The sequence below is a fragment of the Canis lupus genome, chromosome 25, assembly GCF_011100685.1.
Source record: "Canis lupus familiaris isolate Mischka breed German Shepherd chromosome 25, alternate assembly UU_Cfam_GSD_1.0, whole genome shotgun sequence".
In the NCBI taxonomy this organism is placed as follows: Eukaryota; Metazoa; Chordata; class Mammalia; order Carnivora; family Canidae; genus Canis; species Canis lupus.
In genome coordinates, this window is record NC_049246.1 from 9,155,071 (window position 1) to 9,175,426 (window position 20,356).

The window sequence follows — 20,356 nt, forward strand, 5'->3', positions numbered from 1 at the left end:
ACAATGGGTATGCTTAAAATTATAGTTTTTTTAAAAATTAATATTCTTGAAGTTATAGTTTTTAAAAAATTAATATTCTCCTTCAAGTATAAAGAACTTGCTACATAGACTAGAAGAGCTACCTTTATTCCCTCTCTCTAGGGAAGGTTTATTTGGCAGCCTGAGGGATTTAGGATAGCTGTAACTTCTAGTATAGACGATAAGTTTCTGGAATGCTGAGATGGGTTTCTATGTCTGCAGTACCTAGCAGAGAGCCTCGGCTATGTCAGGGGCTCAACTATTGTTGAATGAGATAATAATAAAAAAATGACTTTAAAGACAGGATATATTCTGGAATCAGTCAGGCATTTTTATTCCTAAGTCTACTTCCCAAATGCCTTTTGCCTTCTGAATTTCTGATTGAAGAAGACAAACTTAGCATGGCTGCCTAAATTGAAATAATTATTAACAGGAAAAAAAACAACAGAAAATTTTCTTCCATTTGTCATTCATTAAGACATATGATAAATTACATGATGGAGTCATATGTAGTCCATTACTCCATCTGATTTGAGGAGCAAAATGAAGCATTATCTTGTACTACATATAGAGATCATATTTTATTTGCATTCTATAGACTAGCAAAAGGCAACATGAATATATTACATTCAAGGACACAATTTCTGTAATCATGCCACTTGAAGAGCAGTTTAAAATAGCAAATAAAATCAAACTGGAGCACTCAGCATCCTTATCAAATGAAAATCACATACAAAAACTCTCTTTCTTCTTTTCAACTTCAGCTGCAGGGACCAGAAATAAATCGCTCCATCTTCTCTGATCATGATTACGGTGTCGTCAGGCATAGAGAGAATGCGCAGCACGGGACCCCCATATGACAGCCCTTGCAGCGCAGCAGGCAGCTGGAAGGAAACCTCTTTCTCTTGGGCCAAAGCATCCACTTGCTCTGAATACTCTAGCTGCAAATACGTGCAGAAGCCATCCTGCAGGATAAAGGAAAATTCATTAAACATCTACAGGAACATCTATGTTCCTTTCTTTGAAAATTTCTCTCTACCATTAGAGTGTATGGATAATTCCTTCCCTGGACATGACATAATTATTAGTACTCACTAGTTCATTAGTATGCCAAAAGTGCAAGGGTCATAACTGGGATGTGCCTGTTCAGCTGGGGTTGGAAGTCTCTTACCCAGCTTGGGCTCCCTTCCCCATGCTCAGTCTCTCTCTCTCTCTAAAGAAGATGGTGGTAATCATGATGATGACAGTGGTGGCAGTGGCGGTGGTGGTGGTGGTGGTTGTGATTGACGGTATATTATGTTCCATGCAACATAGACCTTCCTTTCCATTCTCATGATAACTGAATGAGAAAGATGCTATTGTTCTTCCCTTTAACAAGTTTGAAAATCCAAGTTTTGAAAGATTGCATTGCTTGCCTAAGATCAAAAAACTAGCAAGTGGCTGGCCTGAGTCCTTATTGGTCAGACTGCACAGTTCTCACCCACCAGGATACATGCCTCATTTAGAATCTCAGCAGTAGGGATCCCTGGGTGGCGCAGCGGTTTGGCGCCTGCCTTTGGCCCAGAGCGCGATCCTGGAGACCCGGGATCGAATCCCACATCGGGCTCCCTGCATGGAGCCCGCTTCTCCCTCTGCCTGTGTCTCTGCCTCTCTCTCTCTCTCTCTCTGTGACTATCATGAATAAATAAATAAAATTAAAAAAAAAAAAAAAGAATCTCAGCAGTATACCTAGGGAAAAGAAGCCTGAGATGAGAGGGATGGGGTGGGGGTACTGCAGAGTCTGGGAACATCTCTTCTCTCCACTTTCCCCAAAGCCCCACTTCATTAGAGCTTCCCCTTCTCTTCTCTGGAATCCTGATTTCCTATTCAAGTCAGATGACAATGTAAACACTTGCGTTTGATTTGGTTGGGGAATTGGCCCAGGGTCTGAAAAGAGGTGCCTTATTGCTCAAGTTGTCGTTTTAGAACTTAATTCATCCTGGAACAATAGAAGGGCACTGACAGACACAATGGCAGAGAATGTTTAAAGCCGATCTTTCAGCTCCTTATTATTCTACAGCTCAAATTGGGTAATATTAATAATGATGATGGTGATAATATTTGTTGAGAATTTACTTTGTGACTGACCCTGTTCTAAATACTTTACATGTGTTAACTGATCAGATTTTCATCAGGTGTTTTTTGCTCACAGAATTTCTTCCTCACTGGTGTTTGTTTCACTTTTGCTTTGGGATAAGGTGACAAATGCATCCTTTATTACCTGGTTTTAGGAAACCCTTCTTGGAACTTGCCTTAGCTATTGAAATCCCTCGTGAAACCATTCCAAGTATAATCTGCCATTACAAAATTTGAAAATTGTGAACATGCATATCCCCTTGGTTCAGTTTCAAGTTCACAAAAGCACTGAGGGCCACAGCGTACTCCACAAAGGAACAGGCTCAGAAGTAACATTTTATGTGTTTTCCTCACTAATTTCAAATTTGATTTAAAAAACATAACCCAACTTACCCATTGAATTCTGCCCATTGATTCATAGTCTATTTTCATGAAAAGTTGTTCTATTTGTTCAGTATTCTGGAAAGGAAAAAAATAAATCTACATATAGACCGCACAAGAGTAAACTCTTCACTAGGTTGTTAGGAGAGAAGATGCAAAAGGAGGAGAAATCTTAATTTTTCCAATTTATCAATTTCATATAAAAATGCATAATACTCAAAGATCTCTGGAATGCCTGCCCCAAAACATTAAGAGGACTAGGGCTGTTAGTTGGAAGTCAGTACGCTGACCCTAAAACTCTTTCCCCATGAGAGACTAGGGCTTCTAGAACTTCTGATTTTGAAATGAAGCCCTAATTAGCATGAGGGGATTTGTGTCTCTCAGTCTATGTGCTCCTAAGAGGTCTCACTCCACCCTAGTCAGTTCTAGCCAAAAGACTGGACTGTGTTTAGGGACCCCACTTTAGAAAACAGCAAAACATGTTCTGAGTACAACGGCTGAGTGGTAAGGATGTGCCCTTAGGTGTATCTTAAAACAAGAGGACATGCAAGTCGTGAAAATTATTTTTGAGCTTCTTAGAAAGATTATTCTATGAGAGGGAGAGTAGATTTCTTCTGTGTGTCTGTAGTAAGCAGATTATAAAATGGACTCAATGATCCCTGCCTCTTGGTATTCATGGCCTATGTAATCACCCCTTGAGTAATTTAGCTTGCTTGTTGACAATAGAATACCTAATGCAGAGGGTAATGCCATTTCTGTGATTACATTACATGAGATCCTAACTTTGGCCTTGCTTCACAGACTCTCTCCCTGTCCGGCTTTTTTTTTTTTTTTTTTAATTTATGATGGTCATACAGAGAGAGAGAGAGAGAGGCAGAGACACAGGCAGAGGGAGAAGCAGGCTCCATGCACCGGGAGCCCGACGTGGGATTCGATCCTGGGTCTCCAGGATCGCACCCTGGGCCAAAGGCAGGCACTAAACCACTGCGCCACCCAGGGATCCCCTCTCCCTGTCTGGCTTTGATGAGACAAGCTGCTCTGTTGTGAGCTGCCCTAAAGAGAGACCCACATGGCAAGGAATGGAGGGCAGCCTTTGGCCAACAGTCAGCAAGGAACTGAACCCTGGCACCAACAGTATGTGCTTGGAAGTAGATCCTTCCCCAGTCAAGCCTTCAGATGATATCCCAGTCAAAGCTACCACCTTTTTGCAGCCTCATGAGACTGGTTGTTTTAGGGTGTTAAGACACCCTAAAACAGAGAACCCACCTAAGCCTTGACTGGATTCCTAACTTATAAAAACAGTGAGAAATTAATATGCATTTGTTTTAAGCTACTAAGTTTGTGGTAATTTGTTTTAGTGGTAATTGTTATGGTAATTTCTTATTTCAAAAGAATAGAAATTGAGCTAATGGGTAGAATGTCAGGAAAGATCAATTTCAGCTCATTAAAGGGAGAAAAAGTATCTAAGTTCAGAAGCTCTGTAGCCTTGAAATGAGCTGCCTTGTAAGACATTGTGTTTTCTTTAGCTGAGGGTATTCAAGCTTATGTTGACTCATGGCTTGGCAGAGAAGAAAATTTGAACATTAAGGGGCTATATACTAAGTGACCTCTAAGGCCCTTTCAAACCCCAAGATTCCATAATCTAAGAAATATATGTAGAAGGTACCTTCAGAAATAGTAAGGTTATATGTCTCTTGAGGGAGTGAGATGTTGGGTTTTCTCTTATAAGTCCCAGGTGTGTTTGCCATTCTGTAGTAATGGCAGTAAAAGGGAGAAAATAAAATGATGCCTGGGGTTCAAAACACCAAGGCTTTGCTGTTTGTGAATCAACACTCAGTGCCAGTGTAGAAGTTGTGAGGAAAGGCCCTGGCTGTGGGTCTCAGCTCAGCTCCACTTCTCTCTAAGTCACACTCAGATGGAGACATATCACATTCCTGTGTGTGGCTGACAGTGCAGATTTCACCATGGCAACTAGACAATACCATGCACATAATACAAAACAAATGTCTTTGAAATGAATGTCCAAACAAACCAAAACACTCAGAGGGATGGCCTCAAGAAAATCATAGGGCCACAGATGGAACTAGAAATAGAAAGGGTCACCTTGTCACCATAAAGCAGAGCATGGGAAAGCTGTGGGTATGCCTGGGCATCTTGGAGCCCAGACAAAGTGCATCAGGCAAGGGTTATGCAGTATCCTAAGCCATGGCAAGACTTGACCCTCAGGCAGGGAGGGCATGGGCCATCAGATGGTCTCTCTTGGGTTGGGGGTGTCTATACACAAAAGGCTCTGCTCAAGGCACTGCCTTCTCAGTGTGATTATGTGGAATCCTGAAGGACATTGGACAACTTGCTCCACACATTGATTTACTCATGGAAGAAATACAGGTTTAGCACCAGTGGTATTCCAAGTCCTATGGTGACGCTGAGACCTCAGAGCTAAAAGATGTATTACTTGCCCTCACAGTGTTCACCATATCTTGGGGTCACAAACCAGCAAAGTGTGTAATACAAAATGATTAGTTCTATTCTATAGGTAACTACAGACCACTCTCAGGTTAAAAGGAGAAGCCTATATTAATTTCTAGGAAAGTTAGGACAGACCCCTTTGAGTCCATGATGGCTGCACTGCCTTAAAATCATTCATTCATTCAACATCTATTGGGGAGCTGCATGTGCCACACATGCTGCTAGATTCTGGGAATATAAAAAAAAATTCGAATTCAGAGAGAGTCATTACTTAAGCAAAATGGGGGAGGAGAGCATTCTAGGCAAAGGGAACAATACATATAAAGGTACAAAATAAGAAAATAGAGCATTACTTTCTCTGCTCTTCCCCAAGATCAAGGGTTTGGTGAACTTTGGGACTAAGACTCCTGTTCCTTTAGATGCCACCTCTGTCTAAAGTGCTCACCCTATACATTGCCCTCTTCCTAAATGTTCTTTTTAGTGCCTCCTCCCCTTTTTGGCATTGAATTTTGAATAAGTCAACATTTCCTAGAAAGAGCAAGAGAGATACTTACTGGTTTTTAGCCAGTACTAGAATATGAAACCCTAGAATAGTGGAGAAGACACAGGTTGTTCCTCTTAGCCATTCTTCCTTACTAAAGAACACACAGCTTCTAACTAGATATATGCCTTCTCAGAAAAAAAGACTACATTTACCTGTCAACCTTTGCAGCTAGATATGACGCATGACTAATTTCTGACTAAAAAGTTAAAAATGTCACAAGCAGCTTCTGGGAATTGTCCTTGAAAGGAAAGAGTGGATCTCTGTTTGCCCTTTATCCCTTCCTGCTGCCTGGAATGAGAACATGTTGGCTAAAGTCCAAGTAGTCATCTTGAACCATGAAGAGGAATCCGTGTGCTGAAGGTAGGAGAGCAGCAAAGCAGGATAAGTCTGTCCTGATAATTTCATGTAGCCCTTTGACCACCTGACTTTCTACATGAGAGAGAAAAAAACTTTATCTTGCTTCAGTCTTGGTGGCTTAGCATTTTCTGTCCATTTGTAGGTGAACCTAATCTTAACTGACTTATTAAGCATTAGTTCCAGTCCAGATTTCGAATCCCACATGCTTTCCTAGTAGCTGAGGGGCTTCAGGCAAGTTATTCAGACTCTCTAAACTTCTGTCTTTTCAGGTACAAAATAAGAATAAAAATGCCTTCAAAATGAAGCCATTCTGATATTGTGGAAGCTAATGAAATAAAATATGTAAAGAACCTAAGACAGTGTGGTCACATTATCAAAAATCTATTGTTTGCTGAATAAGTGAAGAAAGACATGGTTTCATGGTTCCTCAGTGGTGTACTGGATGAAATGAAGCTTACTACAAATGGTCGCAAATAATCTGATCCTTTTCCTACATTCCTTTGCATGCATTCCCCTAGATGTATGTAACAGGCATCATGTTGGCTCTTGCTTTTGTGCTTCTAGGAATGCTGTTCCCTCTTCTCAAAGGCCTGCCTATCTGTCCCTCCTTTATGGAGCGATTCCCTTTGTCCCTCAAAACTCAGGTCAAGATTTATCTCCTTCAGGCCTGACTTCCTGGTCTAGTAGACCTGCCCCCATGGCACCCATGTTTAATTCTAGAGTGGCTCTAGTCCATATCTTGACTGACTGTGTGCCGCAGGGGCTAAAACAAAGCCCCTTAGTAAATAGATACTAAGTGAATATTGTCCCAGTAAAGATGTATTGAATGAATGTATGAGTGAGTGAATGAATGAATGAATGAGTGAATGAATGAATAAGAGGATAGGGGAATGAGTGGTTAACTAGGCAGACAAGTATTCTAAAAATATGAATAATTAGACTGCTTTGGTTAAAAAGATCTAGAATGTTGGTAAAACACCCAATAATTTATCCATTTAAAACACTCCTTTCTCTTCCCAACAGAAGTTCTTTGTATAGTATTGCACAAATAGAGGAAAACTGTTTAAAAATAGGTTCCAATTAATGATCATTTCTCATTGTAGAAGAAATTTTAAACACATCTAAACTTCTACTGTTGCCATTGAAACTCTGGGCTTTGCACTTAGAAGGAGTATGTTTTTGTTCAAATTTCAGATCAAAGAGATTTACCTCGATTGTTTTTATATAATTTAAGATGTAATCAGAAAACTTTAGCAAGTAGTGCTTTCAGAACTTCTCCTTTTATATGTATTTTATCTGAGGAATATAACCTTATTTATTACTGTGGACTGAATGTATCCCCCACACCCCAATTCATATGTTGAAGTCTTAATGCTTGATGTGATGATATTAGGAGGTGGGGCCTGTAGGAGGTGCTTAGGTCATGAGGATGGAGACTTTGTGAATGATATCTGTGCTCTTATGGAAGAGATCCCACAGAGTTCCCAAGTCCCTTCTGCCACATGAGAACATAAGAAGATGTCTACAACCTGGAAGACAGCCCTCATCTGACCCTGATCTCAGACTTCCAGCCTCTAGAACTGTGAGGAATAAATGTTTGTTATTTATAAGCCACCCAGTTTGTGGTATTTTGTTATAGGAGCCTGAATGGCCATTCATTAAGATTTCATATTCTGAGCTAACAACTGGGCTAACCAATACAGCAGAGGGAATGTTTAAATTCAGCATATTGGGTGTGGAAAGGATGTCTACACTCTTTGGAAACAACAGATATGCAGATCTTCCTCAACTTTTGATGTGGTATTTCCTGACAATCCCATCATAAATTGAAAATAACATAAGTGGAAAATGCATTTGATACACCTAACCAACCAAACATCATAGCTTAGCCTAGCCCACCTTAAACGTGAACACTTTTATATTAGTCTCCAGTTGGGCAAAATTATCTAACACAAAGTCAATTTTATAATTGAATACTATACTGAAAGTGACAAACAGAATAGTTGCCTATGTAGAGAATGGTTGTCAGTGTATTGTCAGCTGTTGACCCTTGTGAAACATGGTTGACTGGGTGCTGTAGCTGCTGCCTAGCCTCATGAGAGAGGATCAGACTGCATATTGCTAGCCCTGGAGAAAAATAAAAAGTCAAAGTATGGTTTCCACTAACCATCTAACACCCTCTTAAAGTCAAACCATCATAAGTTGAGGACTGTCTAAGAAATAATTAGTGATGGAACAAGAGCCTTTCTCTTCTTTTCAATACAAGTCTCTAAATATCTTGTTGGTCTAGGGTCTTTTAAGTAATTTAAAAATATTTTCCCAAATAAACTGTTCTTTGAATTAGGTAGACATTAGCAGAAATCACAGGTCAGAACTGAGAGTGATCTTACTGATAGAACATCAAGCTTAACTAGTTCATTCAGGTAAAGTTTTAACTTGGTTGGTTTCAATGATCCAACATTTATAAAATCCATTTACTTTATTTTGTGACCTCATACTCTGCTGCATTATGCATTTAAAAGTTTCCATGTCCAGCAGCTGTCTTCCTCTCTTTTCATACTCCTAAGAGGAAAAAAGAATAATTAATGATGAACATAGCTGCATTTTGTTTAGTCTAGGAGCAAGAGCCCAAAGGATTGAATGTCTAATTACACTTACTTAAACCCTGTCAACTTCTAACATGGTATCCCTTTTGTTCATTTCTCTGATGCATTCATAATTTGTTTCTAATTCCATTAAGAAATTACAATTAAAGTGAATTTATTCTTCATTGCTATTTTATAGGAATTAAAAGGGTTGTACTTTTCCCTGAAAAATTAACCATTAAAGAGAGACTTAAATTACACAGATGAATATTTAGAAAGCTCACCTGGTCAATTCCTACCTGAAAGAGTACACTTAAGTTTTGTAGCTCTTCTAGGGTAACTTGATGTTCGATCTCATAAAAAAGAAAAAATTTTTTAACATATAGTACTAATGATAATGTCCATAAAATGCAAGTTCTGGAAACCCATAATTTCTCTCTTTATGAGAGGCCAGTGAAATAGCTGAGCCTCTCAGTATAACACTTAGGATATTCCAACCCTCATTTTCCTCATTTCTATTCCAATTCAACTGACTCCTCAGTTCTCAAGTCTGGAGAAAGGTTGTTTGGATGAGCCTGGAAAGAAGGAAGAGGTGGTGAGGTAGTAGAGGGAAAGGAAAAGATAAACACAGACTTACAAGGACTAGACGGAAATGGGAAAAGGGAGACTGAAAATATTTTGCTACATCATATCCCAAAGATCCTCTCTTTCCTGTCAGGCAACCTGTGCATTAGACTTATCTTCTGCCAAATCCTCTGCATCTCTCCCCCACCCCACCCTATCCCATTCCATCTCACACCAGGCTGAATCAGGAGGAGGTCTAGCGAGAGGTAGTCTGGGATCTCTCTTTCTAGGCTACATTTTCTGAAGCTATGCTTGAAGTTCTTGATATTAGGGAAATGGGCTTTTAGTCACCTGTCCTTATCTCAATAAATAGAGACTATAGGATTCCTCCTCTTACCTCCATCTCTGAGCTACTATCGCAACAATTTGGCTTTCTTTCATTGTTGAAAATCTTTAAACTTTTGGCTTGGAATGAATGAATAAATGCTGACCAGTGGGTAAAGCCAAGTTAAGCTCTGGGTTCTTGCACCATCTCATAAGGCTTAAGGAAGATAGCAAAGGATGGAACTGACTATTTCCCCAATAGGATCATTCTCTGAAATCACTATGACCAGCCTCCAAGCTTCCAAGATGTTGTCCTTTACCATAAAACTCAGACACCAAAGCCATTGAGAGACCCATCATTTTATAAAATTGAAGTACCTTTCAAAAGACAGAATTTGTCTTGAATCATCCCATAATTATTTTTTATTTGCTTTCATCAAAAAACAAAATTGGAAACCTAGCTCTAGAATGGGAAAACACTCCACCTGAAGATTCTAGTTAAAATTTCCCTGTAGGGCTTTTCTGGCAAGGCCTGAACCCAAAAGGTGATATCAAACAGCTGACTGAGGTAATGATCTCAATAGTATGAAAGATGATTCCATCACACTGAGGGACCATTTCACTTACCCAACAAAAGTTATGACCCCTGAATGAATTCCAAATCAGCTTGGACCAAACCTCCAGATCCAAAAAAGTAGATGAGAGTTTACCAGGCTTACACAAAATGTATATGAGAAAAATGTACACGAATCTGAGGCCTGACAAGGTGGCATCTCTAAGAGTATGTGACTTCACTTCCTGCACCCTAGATGTGAATTCCAGGGGGGTGAAACAATTTTTTAAAGAATTTGAAAATTATTTTCCTTAAGACTGAAAAATTATAGGGAAGACATGCTATTATTTTTTCCATTTTTTCCATTGCATTTATCTGAGCCTTATGATTTTATTTTATTATTATTATTTTTAAAGATTTTATTTTATTTTTTTTATTTATTCATGAGAGACACAGCGAGAGCGAAAGGCAGAGACACAGGCAGAGGAGAAGCAGGCTCCATGCAGGGAGCCTGATGTGGGACTCGATCCGGGGTCTCCAGGATCACGCCCTGCGCCACTGGGGCTGCCCTGAGCCTTATGATTTTAAATATAAATACTTTAGGAGCCTATATGTTACATAAAATATTTATATTCCTCAACCAACAAAATGACTTTAGATTTGTACAAGGCAATCACAACATTGCATATATCTTATCCTTCTGTCTGTCTTTCCACTGCCCCGATACCTCTTCCTCTTAGCTTCAAAATTTCCAAAAATCTATACTGTGTAATTATTTGTCCGCTAACCCCCTTATTACATGGCCTTTGACCTTTCTCTACTTCCATTACTGAAAGAGAATAAACAACAAAAAAATTGCCCTACCTCCCAGGAGGGGGCTCCCCAATCCAGAAAGAGACTAGCTCATCTCTCAATAAATTTACTAGAAATGCTGCTGAGAGAATAGCGTGAACGCCATCATTAATAGTAGTAATGAAGGGCATGAAATCTACAGCTGGAGTGATTATACAATTTATAAAGGGCTTTATGGTCATTTTTATTTAAGTGTAAAATGTAACCAAAAAACCTCGCATTCTCCCCAGGGCCATCCCTCTATCCCCAGCAAATATTCTATCCCTCCCTGCTTCATCCTACACTCATGACACTCATACAGCCTTCCGATCTTATGAGGTTTACTCTTTGTTATCCTGGTCATTCTATTCCATCCTAGCTACAAACGCAGATTTTCCTGGATCCCCTTCTCCCACTTCCCACAAAAATAAGGAAAGGTATGAAAGGTAAGTATTTTTCAGCACTGCAGTACAAAACTATGTTAACTAAATCTCCATCGCACTTAAGAAAACAGTTCTTAAATCTCACAGACCTCATCAAATTTTCATATGTCATGACGGAAATTGAAAATCCAATGATCATTAGCCAACTTCTTTTGAAAAGGCGCAATATAAATACATTTTGGAAAAACACGGCTACAAAACAGAGCCATTATTGTGCTTTTCCTTGAAAATATAAATCAGGCCTTCACATAATTGCATGTTTTTAAAGCAAATTTGGAACACAAAGCAGAGAAAACATATGTCCCTTCTGGGTACTCCTGTGCTTGGCAGAGCTTGAAAATTCGTAACTGCCATCGACAGCAAGTCACATTGTATCACTAAAAAGCTTGAATGACTTGTTTTCCTACAAATAAAAACAGGGAAAAAAGCCTATTTTATTTCCAAACTATCATAGCTATAGTGACAACCATAAATAATTCAGTCTACAATTGTGGAGTCAAATTTTAAAGATATTATCTATTGCCCAGCAATGCATTTTGCTTCACTCAAATACAATTTCATAGAAAATTACCTGGATAATTCTCTAATATCCTATATTAGAGGGGATTCATGGAGCTATGATTTTGCTTGTCCTTACATTGCAGTCTCCCCAAAGCAAGTGGTTTTTATGATTAGAGTGGTTTTCCCATAAGGATTCATTTGCCTGCTGGTTGCTGATTTGCATTGCAGATGAGGTCTCCTATTGTTACAGCATAACATCTCTTCTTCTCACTGTAAGAGTCTCCTCAGTCAGGATGGTTTAGAGGTAATTTTACATCTACGACGAGGGAATTGACTAATTAATCGAATAAAGTATCCTTTTGAAAAATCTGTTCCTTGAGCGGCTGCCTCTATAGCTTCAGAAAATAGATATGATCCTGTGGTCTTAAGATTCTAAAAGAGAAAATAACTCCAGAGGCTTTGGGGAGTTCCACGGGTTGAAATTTAGGAGATCCCGTGGCAGATTGTCCTGATGAAGAGGAAAAGGGGCAGGCTACAGGGAGTTCTGCAGTGAACCTAGATGGTGAAAACATTTGTGTGCAAAAGAATCATAGCATAACCTAGGAAGAAGAGAAAAAAAGGGGAGGGGAGGGGGGCCTGGGTGACTATCCCAGGGACTCTCAGACTCACCCTTAGCCACTGCTTTAAAATAAATGGTCTTTTTAGCGATATTAGAAGCAGGAAGATTAAAAGAGTAGCTTCAATTTTTAAATAATTATTGCAGCCTTAGGCAGCACTGCCACTACCATCCAATCTTTATGGAGTGTATCATGAGCTGACCACTGGGTATTTTATCTGCATGTTTCCATTAATCTTCACAACTCTGTAAATGAAATATTATTATGATCCCTATCTTAAATATCAGGAAACTGAGGCACAGAGAGGTCAATGAACTTTCCCAGCTTTGCACAACTAGCAACCGCTGGAACTAGGATCCTAACACAGGCTCTCTGTGCTGCTGACCAAGTCACCTACTGCCCAGCTCAGTGTTTTCCTGCCCAGTCTCTGCCTGAGGTCCTGACCGGCTCCTGAGAGAACACAAATGTGGAAGCACGTGACTTCAAAACCTTATCCTGGGGCACCTTGGTGGCTCAGTCAGTTGGGCATCTGCCTTCTGCTTGGGTCGTGGTCCCAGGATCCTGGGATTGAGTCCCACATTAGGCTTCCTGCTTAGTGGGGAGTCTGTTTCTTCCTCTCCCTCTGCACCTCCCCACTACTCATGCAGTCTTTGTAGATCTCTCTCTTTCAAATAAATAAATAAATAAATAAATAAATAAATAAATAAAATATTTTTAAAAATAAAAGACCTATACTGTTCACTATCATTCCTGTCCCTCCTCTGGAGAGTCTAAAAATCACAGTGGATTATTTCAGTGCAAGTTGCTAGTACCTTAAATATGATCCTCAAATTCCCCTTCACTTGGAGGTATTCTTAGTTTCTTATTTTGGTTATGGTTAGATGTTACGTGGTCAAAAGTATGGTGACATTGGAAGCGTCAACTCCTCTCCCTTGCCTCAGTGACTATTAAAGACTTCCCACCATGGGCAGATTTTACAGCTTATGTAAGCTTTTAAAAGGATCCAAATTTGTTGCAAGGAGCACCCCAAGCATTTCCCAGCGTGCTTCTCTAAATTAATCTAAAATGAGTACATTGCTGCTTTTCCAGCTGCTTGGGTAGATTCTATGGCCTCCTAGTACTTTAGAGAGAGGGGAGAGAGAAAGAGAAACACTTCTTTCAGTCTTCCCAGGTAAGTAGGACAAAGCTGACCTTGCGTATGTATTCTGATCAATAATAGTAATCAAGTCCTGTGTTAAGGAGAATTCTGAGGCAATATTCACTCTTGGCACAGAGAAGCCAGGATGCATTCACTCCATCTGCCATGAGTACTGGAAGGAAGAGTGAGACTGAAGGAACACATCTGTACCATGAGCAGGACAACCAGGAGAAGAGACCACGAAGGACTGAGCTTGAAGGCATCTGAGTACCCATGTGGTCATACCCCTTCCTTTACAGTTGGGGAACTGAGGACCAGAGAAGATAAGTAACTTACCCAAGGCCACATCAGTATCAAGACTGGAAGTCTGGTTTCCTTCTACAATGCACATGGGATAACACTTCCCGCTGCTGGAACAAGGTGACTGGAAGTTTCTCCTTGAACCAAGTGCAGAGTTAGAAGGACAGGGATGTTCCCACTTGTTATCAGAGCCTCTCTGGAGCTTTCCTCATGCCATCTCTCCTCACTGTCCTTCACTGCAGCCCTGCCTTACCAGGAGATGCCAGGTCCTTAACTCATACCGTATGCCCCCTTTTTGTCTGTCTCCTGAGGGCACTTCCTTGCCTACCACCTGTAACTCTTCTACCTGTTAGCCTGCAAAGGGAAGAGAGGCTCCTGCCATGCCCTCTGGAGTTCTAGACACTGACAGTTGAGAATCAAGATCAGAAAAGGAATGACCTATAGTCTGGGATAGAATCAATCAAAGCAAATCCAACTTCATCGCTCATTGTTGTGGCAAACTATAAAAATGGCCCATGTTCTTTGCCAAGTTACAATTCCTTCTCATTTTGTCTCGAGGTTTGGCTCAGTGACTTGTTTTAGTCAATGGAAAATTAGAAAACATGATACAAATGGAGGCTTAAAAAGTGTTTGCACAAGTCCTTTGGTTCCTGCCATCAACATGAGGACATGCCAAGTCTAATCTGTTAGAAGATGAGACACACTCATCTCAAATTGCCCCAGTCATCCCAGCCACTCAGATCTTAGATCAGCTGATAACCTACTGGTTTCCAAACATGTGAGCCAGCCAGTCACGATGAACAGAGCTGTCTAGCTGACTCTGCGAGTATGTGAGAAACCAATGCTTGGTGTTGGATGCCACTGAGATTTTGTGTTGTTTGCTATGCAATCTCATTATGGCAACAGATGACTGATGTACTGTCGCTTATGTATTGGTTGGGGTTCTACCACAGGCAAGTATGCCTGAAATATCAGCCCTTCCAATGTTAGATACTGTACATCATAACTTTTAAACTTTTTTTGATATAGCATATATGCTATCAATTATATATGTATATATATATATACACACTCACAATTTTGTGAAATTTTATATTTTTATATATAATTTATAGCATGCATGTGTGTATATGTATGTTTAACAGATTTCTCACTGAGGACTGTGATATCAAAGAAAGTTTGAAAGTCATGATTGTGAAATTACATTTAAAAATATATATTTAGGGATCCCTGGGTGGCGCAGCGGTTTGGCGCCTGCCTTTGGCCCAGGGCGCGATCCTGGAGACCCGGGATCGAATCCCACATCAGGCTCCCGGTGCATGGAGCCTGCTTCTCCCTCTGCCTATGTCTCTGCCTCTCTCTCTCTCTCTCTCTGGGACTATCATAAATAAATAAAAATTAAAAAAAAATAAAATAAAATAAAAATATATATTTAATTTATATGACAGGGAAATAGAGAGAGAAAGAGAGCGTGAGAGTGGGGAGAGGCAGAGGGAGAAAGAGAAGCAGAGCTTGATCCCAGGACCCCGGGATCATGACCTGAGCCCAAGGCAGACACTTAACTGACTAAGCTGCCCAGGAGCCCCTACCTTTAATATATGTGATATACTCTACTTCTTATTCTATTCTATTTCCCTTTTTTCTCCCCCCAAATTGTGCTTATCATCTGCCAAACTGATTTCATGACCCACTAGAAGGCCAGGGCCTGCAGTCTGAAAACCTTGAGCTTCTGTGCCACAAACTTTCTCATGTTAACAAATGGGATTCATTCATTTTTGTGTTCTCATATCCTTCTTGGGAATGGGCACAAACAAGCACTCAACAAATGTTTGTTGAATTCGATTAAATTGAGGGAAGCTTACAGCTACAATATTTACTGGTTTGCATTTTTAATCCTTGTCTGCTGATTTTATCTTATCTCCCAAGATTTCAGGGACATGACAATTACTGTTCCCCCAGCTCCACTTCTAGATTCAGTGGAAACCAATTATGAGTCACTATTCACACACAGCTCCACCAAGTTAAAGAATCTTTTCTAACCGGTGCCCTGTCTACCTACTTTCAGTAACAGACCAGTCTGTGGAAGTGATGATCCCACCCTGAGCCTGTGCAGATGGACACGTGATGTTGAGAAGGTGAGGGATGGGTACTATATCATATCTATCATCACTTCTCTGCATCAAGCATGGTGTCTGGCAGAGTAGGTGCTCAAAAAATACCTATTCAGCTGAATCTAATTTACCTCATCCCTCTGAGGCCTGGTTTCTTTCTGTATAAAGGAAAGGAAATTGATCAGGTTCTTTCCAGGCTTAAAAGCCAGGTTCTAAGTAGTCTGACCAAATCTGAGTGTATACATAGGTGGAACGAGCAACTACCTATATACTGTGCCTTAACTGTGTCAAGAAGAGCCCTACCACGCTGACAGATGCTCTACTTCCTGAATAATGTTGGAGTCCAGCCAGAGCTTTCTTTTCCACATTAAGTTACTCAGCCTAACTAAAGTACAAAAACTTCTGCAAAGGTAAATTTAAGCTATTATCAGGCTAAAAGACCAAATAAGAAAGAAATTACTAGGTCTTTCCCCGAGAGTAGGCCTTGAGAGAAGGATGAGTATTATATGAAGCAGTGGGCCTAGGGTTGTACAGGAACAAGGCTGGAGCCCTCTAAGATTAAATAAGTCTGGAGATAGTGATGATAAACTTGAACTAGCCCACAATGGGCCGGCCCTGTTGCCTACCGTCTTCCCTCGGCTCTTCCTCACTGGCTGTCAGCACGGAAGTTAGTGGCGGTGCTGAAAAAGTCTTCATCTCCTATATCCAAAGCCAGTATTCTACTCTATGAGCAACTCTCACTCTTGCAGTTTCTGACACAAACTAAAAATAGCTGCTGTGTGCTTGTTTTCCCACAGCTGATTCAAATATGTGCCACTTAGACCAGCCCTTTTTTACTTTGAAGTGGCTTCAACCCACACCCTCCTGCATAGCCTTGATTCTGCACCATCCCACACATACTTCATGCCAGGAGTTTCAGATCCTGTCACTATTCTGAGATGGCAACAGGAGCCTCAGGCCTCAGAGATCCCCTGCCAAACACAGTCCAGTCACAAACGTGTAGCCAGCATAACTGAAGTGTCCAAACCGGTTAACTCAATTAGGAAAGGATGAAAACCCAGGCTGGCCGCAATCAGTAAAAAATTCACCCTCAAAGTGCCCAGGTGGCTCAGTTGGGTTGAGTGTCCAATTCTTTATTTTGACTCGAGTCATGATATCAGGATCATAAGATGGAGTGCCAGCCACAACCAGTAAGAAGCCTGCTTAAGATTCTCTCTCTCTCCCTGTGGCCTGCCCTCTCCTCCAAAACCACCTCACCCTCGACCACAACATGCCCCACACAGCTCTGCCATTCTCTGACAATGACCAAAACCTCCTTTAACTATGGTTGACTGAACAAGAGTCTGATGGGCAAAGTAAAGGTAGGAGTAGAACCTACACGGGAGCCACCAGTTTCAGACTTTTAGAACTGCCACTCATTTTCCATCACGAGTCAATGCACACTCAGAAAACGAAGGTTCCACAAAACACTACTTGTACTTGTTCTGCTACACTCTGGTATACCTCCTGTCTCTCTCTCTCTCTCTCTCTCTCTCTCTCTTTTTTTTTTTTAGTTTCCAGTCATATTCCAGTAAATTACTCTCCTGACCCATTAACTGATCTCACCCATACTATGAAGATCCTGTCCTGAGGAAAGCTCCCTTTAATATATTAGCTGCATGGGTCATAAAGGCAAAAATAAAATTAAAATTTTAACTCCTCATGATCCACTTACACCCGCACTGTCCTGTAATCCCATTTCTGCTTCTTTGACCTTGTGTACCTCAATCAGTTGTGTGTCATGGCTTGTGCTATTTCCTCCATGTGGGGTGGCCTCTACTTCATCCAACCTCAGAAAAAACTCCTAGTCATCCTTGAAGACCCATCTCTAATGCCACTTCCTCCATGAAGCCTTCCTTGTCATCTCTCTGTCTCCTCATTACGAGTGAGTCTTTTGTCTACAAATCTTCCTCTCTTAGTGAGCTCCTACTTCAAAAATTAGCCATGAGTCAATCATCAGCTGTACAGATTTTTGTCATTTTTGTGTTATATACTTAATATGTTTCTTTAAATAGACTTGTTTATCTTACATGCTACCTTCTTTAGCCACATTCTAAACAATAATAATTATGAAATAATAGGTTTGATGTGCTTGTTAGATTTCAAGTGCACATTTACATAAATATTTGCTATTACTGCAATTTTTAAAATCTTATCCTAATACCATTTCCTTGAGGAAAAACTGTGCTAGTTGTATAAAGTCTTGAGAGACTATATTTTGTGTAAGCTTGAGTTTTCTCTAGGGCTCAGTGCATGATATCACTCCATAATCGTTTGCCGAATTGAAATCAAGTAAAATGGATTAAATGGAATTTATTCACACCCTTAACATATTAGCAGGAATCTGATTTATCTGAAGAGGTAATTGTGACCTTGAAAAGCAAAGAATGATATTGGAAAGGAACCGGACATTTTTAAAAAAGTGTTGAAAGACATGGAAAGGAGAGAGAAGAAGTATGGTGAAACTGGCCTAGTGGTTTACAGGAGAGGCTCTGGGAGGTGCATGCATTAGGGAGGGAGCAGCAAACACAAGAATGGGACCTTCTATGGGGAGAGCCCACAGCACAACTAGTATGAAGGCTGGCTTAAAATTGGGTTATTGGCCATGGACCCTAGGGGATTCCAGCCAAGTCCCAGAGACTTGCATGGCCCACGAAGGTGTGGTTCTACTTCCTTACCTTCTCCGCCCTCAGGCTCCCAGCCAGGTCCACATGGTGTGGTGGTGTCCTCCCCTGAGCCAGATCCTCCATTCCGATGGAGTGGCTGCGCATCTGCCTAGTCAGGCAGGCCCGAAGCAGCCAGGCGTGGGGGGTCGGCCCTTGGCAGCCCCTGCTCCAGTGAAGACTGAGATCCAGCAGGGCAAGTCTGGGCTCTGAGCATTACTGGCTCTCCCAGGATGGCTGCTACATCCAGGATGCTGTCCAGACCCCACCCCAGAACACAGTCATGTTAGGGGTCCCAGTAAGGAGACCAGGTCTCACTCCATCTCCATTGCCCATGACCCCACATGCAGTTGCATTGTGAGCCGTCTAATCTAGGAGGGGACACCAAAAGTAGGAAATGACTTTGGGGGGCGAGGGGTGGAGGCAGGATCTCTACCTTGACTGACCAAGATGGAAGCAGATATTGGAGCCCTTCCCACTCTGCTTTAAGGAAGAAAGAATAAAAAAGAAAAGAAAAGAAAGAAAAGAAAAGAAAGAAAAGAAAAGAAAAGAAAGAAAAGAAAAGAAAAGAAAAGAAAAGAAAAGAAAAGAAAAGAAAAGAAAAGAAAAGAAAAAAAGGAGATCCTGATCTAAGCCTAGAACTATTAGTTTCTTAAATATTTTCAGTTCTGAACAGACAATATAACAAGTAAGCAGTAAACTATTAAGACAAAATCCATAGAAGTTAAGGATTATAATTAAATAAAGCCTACAACAAAGTGAATCTGTCATGATAATTTTCATTGTAGTGGGTGGTAATTAGATAAAAATGACAAGTTGTTTAAGCAATAATCCTAATTACTATTAATTTTACAAGAGTGTTATGGGGGCTGCTCAAGAAAACCCCCAAGGGTGCCTGAGATTGCTGCTTTTTTAAGTATTTCCATCTTAAGGAAACAGAGGCAATAATAGATCCTAGACTTTTTTTCATAAGTACTGTGCCCTTTTGTATTTATACTTGGAGAGAGTAGCACTTACTAGTCCCTTACTTAAACTCCCTGTTTAAAGTTCCTGCTTATAGGATCTTTTTGAAATATAGAAATTTTAAGAAACTCATCTCTTTGGTTGCCAAGTAAGGCAAAAGAAGTTTGTAATCTTATTTCAATAAAAATTGGGCCCATAATTTGGGCTCTGGGAAAGAGAACAAAAAGGTAGACCAGTTATCCTACCCAGAGGCTCAACTGTAAGCTTTAGAACAGACAGACTGTGGGTCCTCCTGGAGGTTCAGAATTATTGAGAGATATAAGGCGCCCCCTTTGGAGCATCCTGCGTGTTGCTCAGATGCCAGTTATAGAAACTGAGCCTATAGAGTCTATGAAAATCTTTGAAGAGTCTCCTACTCTTGGTGCCCTGGAATTTTATTCCATGTGACCAAAAGAACCCAGAGTCTATCCAGAGTAAAAGCTCCCCAATAATGGGGGAGTGCAAACAACAAACAAACAAACCAGGTTTTTGGGGGTGATAAAAGGAGGGAAGAGGAAGAGAGTCAGGTGAACTGAGCAGAGTAGGATTTGGCTGAGTAATGGAGAGGAGAAGGAGTAGGGATGACATGGGAGCATGGGCATTTAAATGAAGTACCTTGAACAGCTACAGTGAGGGCACTGGACCTCTACAGGAAGGGAGCTATGGGGAAAGAGGAAGATAGGAAATGGAAGCACTGCAAAAGCACCCCCCCGCCACTTTTTTAGGGTGGTAGAGTATAGAGATATAGCTACCTGGCTTATGAAGCTCAATTTCCCCAACTGTGAAATGATCATAATCACA

At 40.7% G+C, this 20,356-nt stretch overlaps 1 protein-coding gene across 5 annotated transcripts in view; it reads right to left on the reverse strand.

The window, feature by feature from the left end:
* LOC102155114 overlaps positions 1–18,846 on the reverse strand; it is a 36,241-nt gene extending 17,395 nt beyond the window's left edge. The window contains exons 1-5 of one of the 5 annotated variants that reach the window (XM_038573047.1): positions 16,478–16,613; positions 13,777–13,877; positions 8,363–8,446; positions 2,527–2,592; positions 753–983 (exon numbers count right to left, since the gene is read on the reverse strand). In XM_038573047.1, the coding sequence (XP_038428975.1) occupies positions 753–983; positions 2,527–2,592; positions 8,363–8,446; positions 13,777–13,788 (393 nt within the window). In that variant the 5' untranslated portion in view covers positions 13,789–13,877; positions 16,478–16,613. Of the gene's footprint in view, positions 1–752; positions 984–2,526; positions 2,593–8,362; positions 8,447–8,768; positions 9,220–13,776; positions 13,878–16,477; positions 16,614–18,568 lie in introns of those variants that run through there. The other 4 variants (XM_038573045.1, XM_038573048.1, XM_038573049.1 and 1 more) reach the window with 4 other exon arrangements.
* Between the last annotated feature and the right edge of the window lie 1,510 nt (positions 18,847–20,356).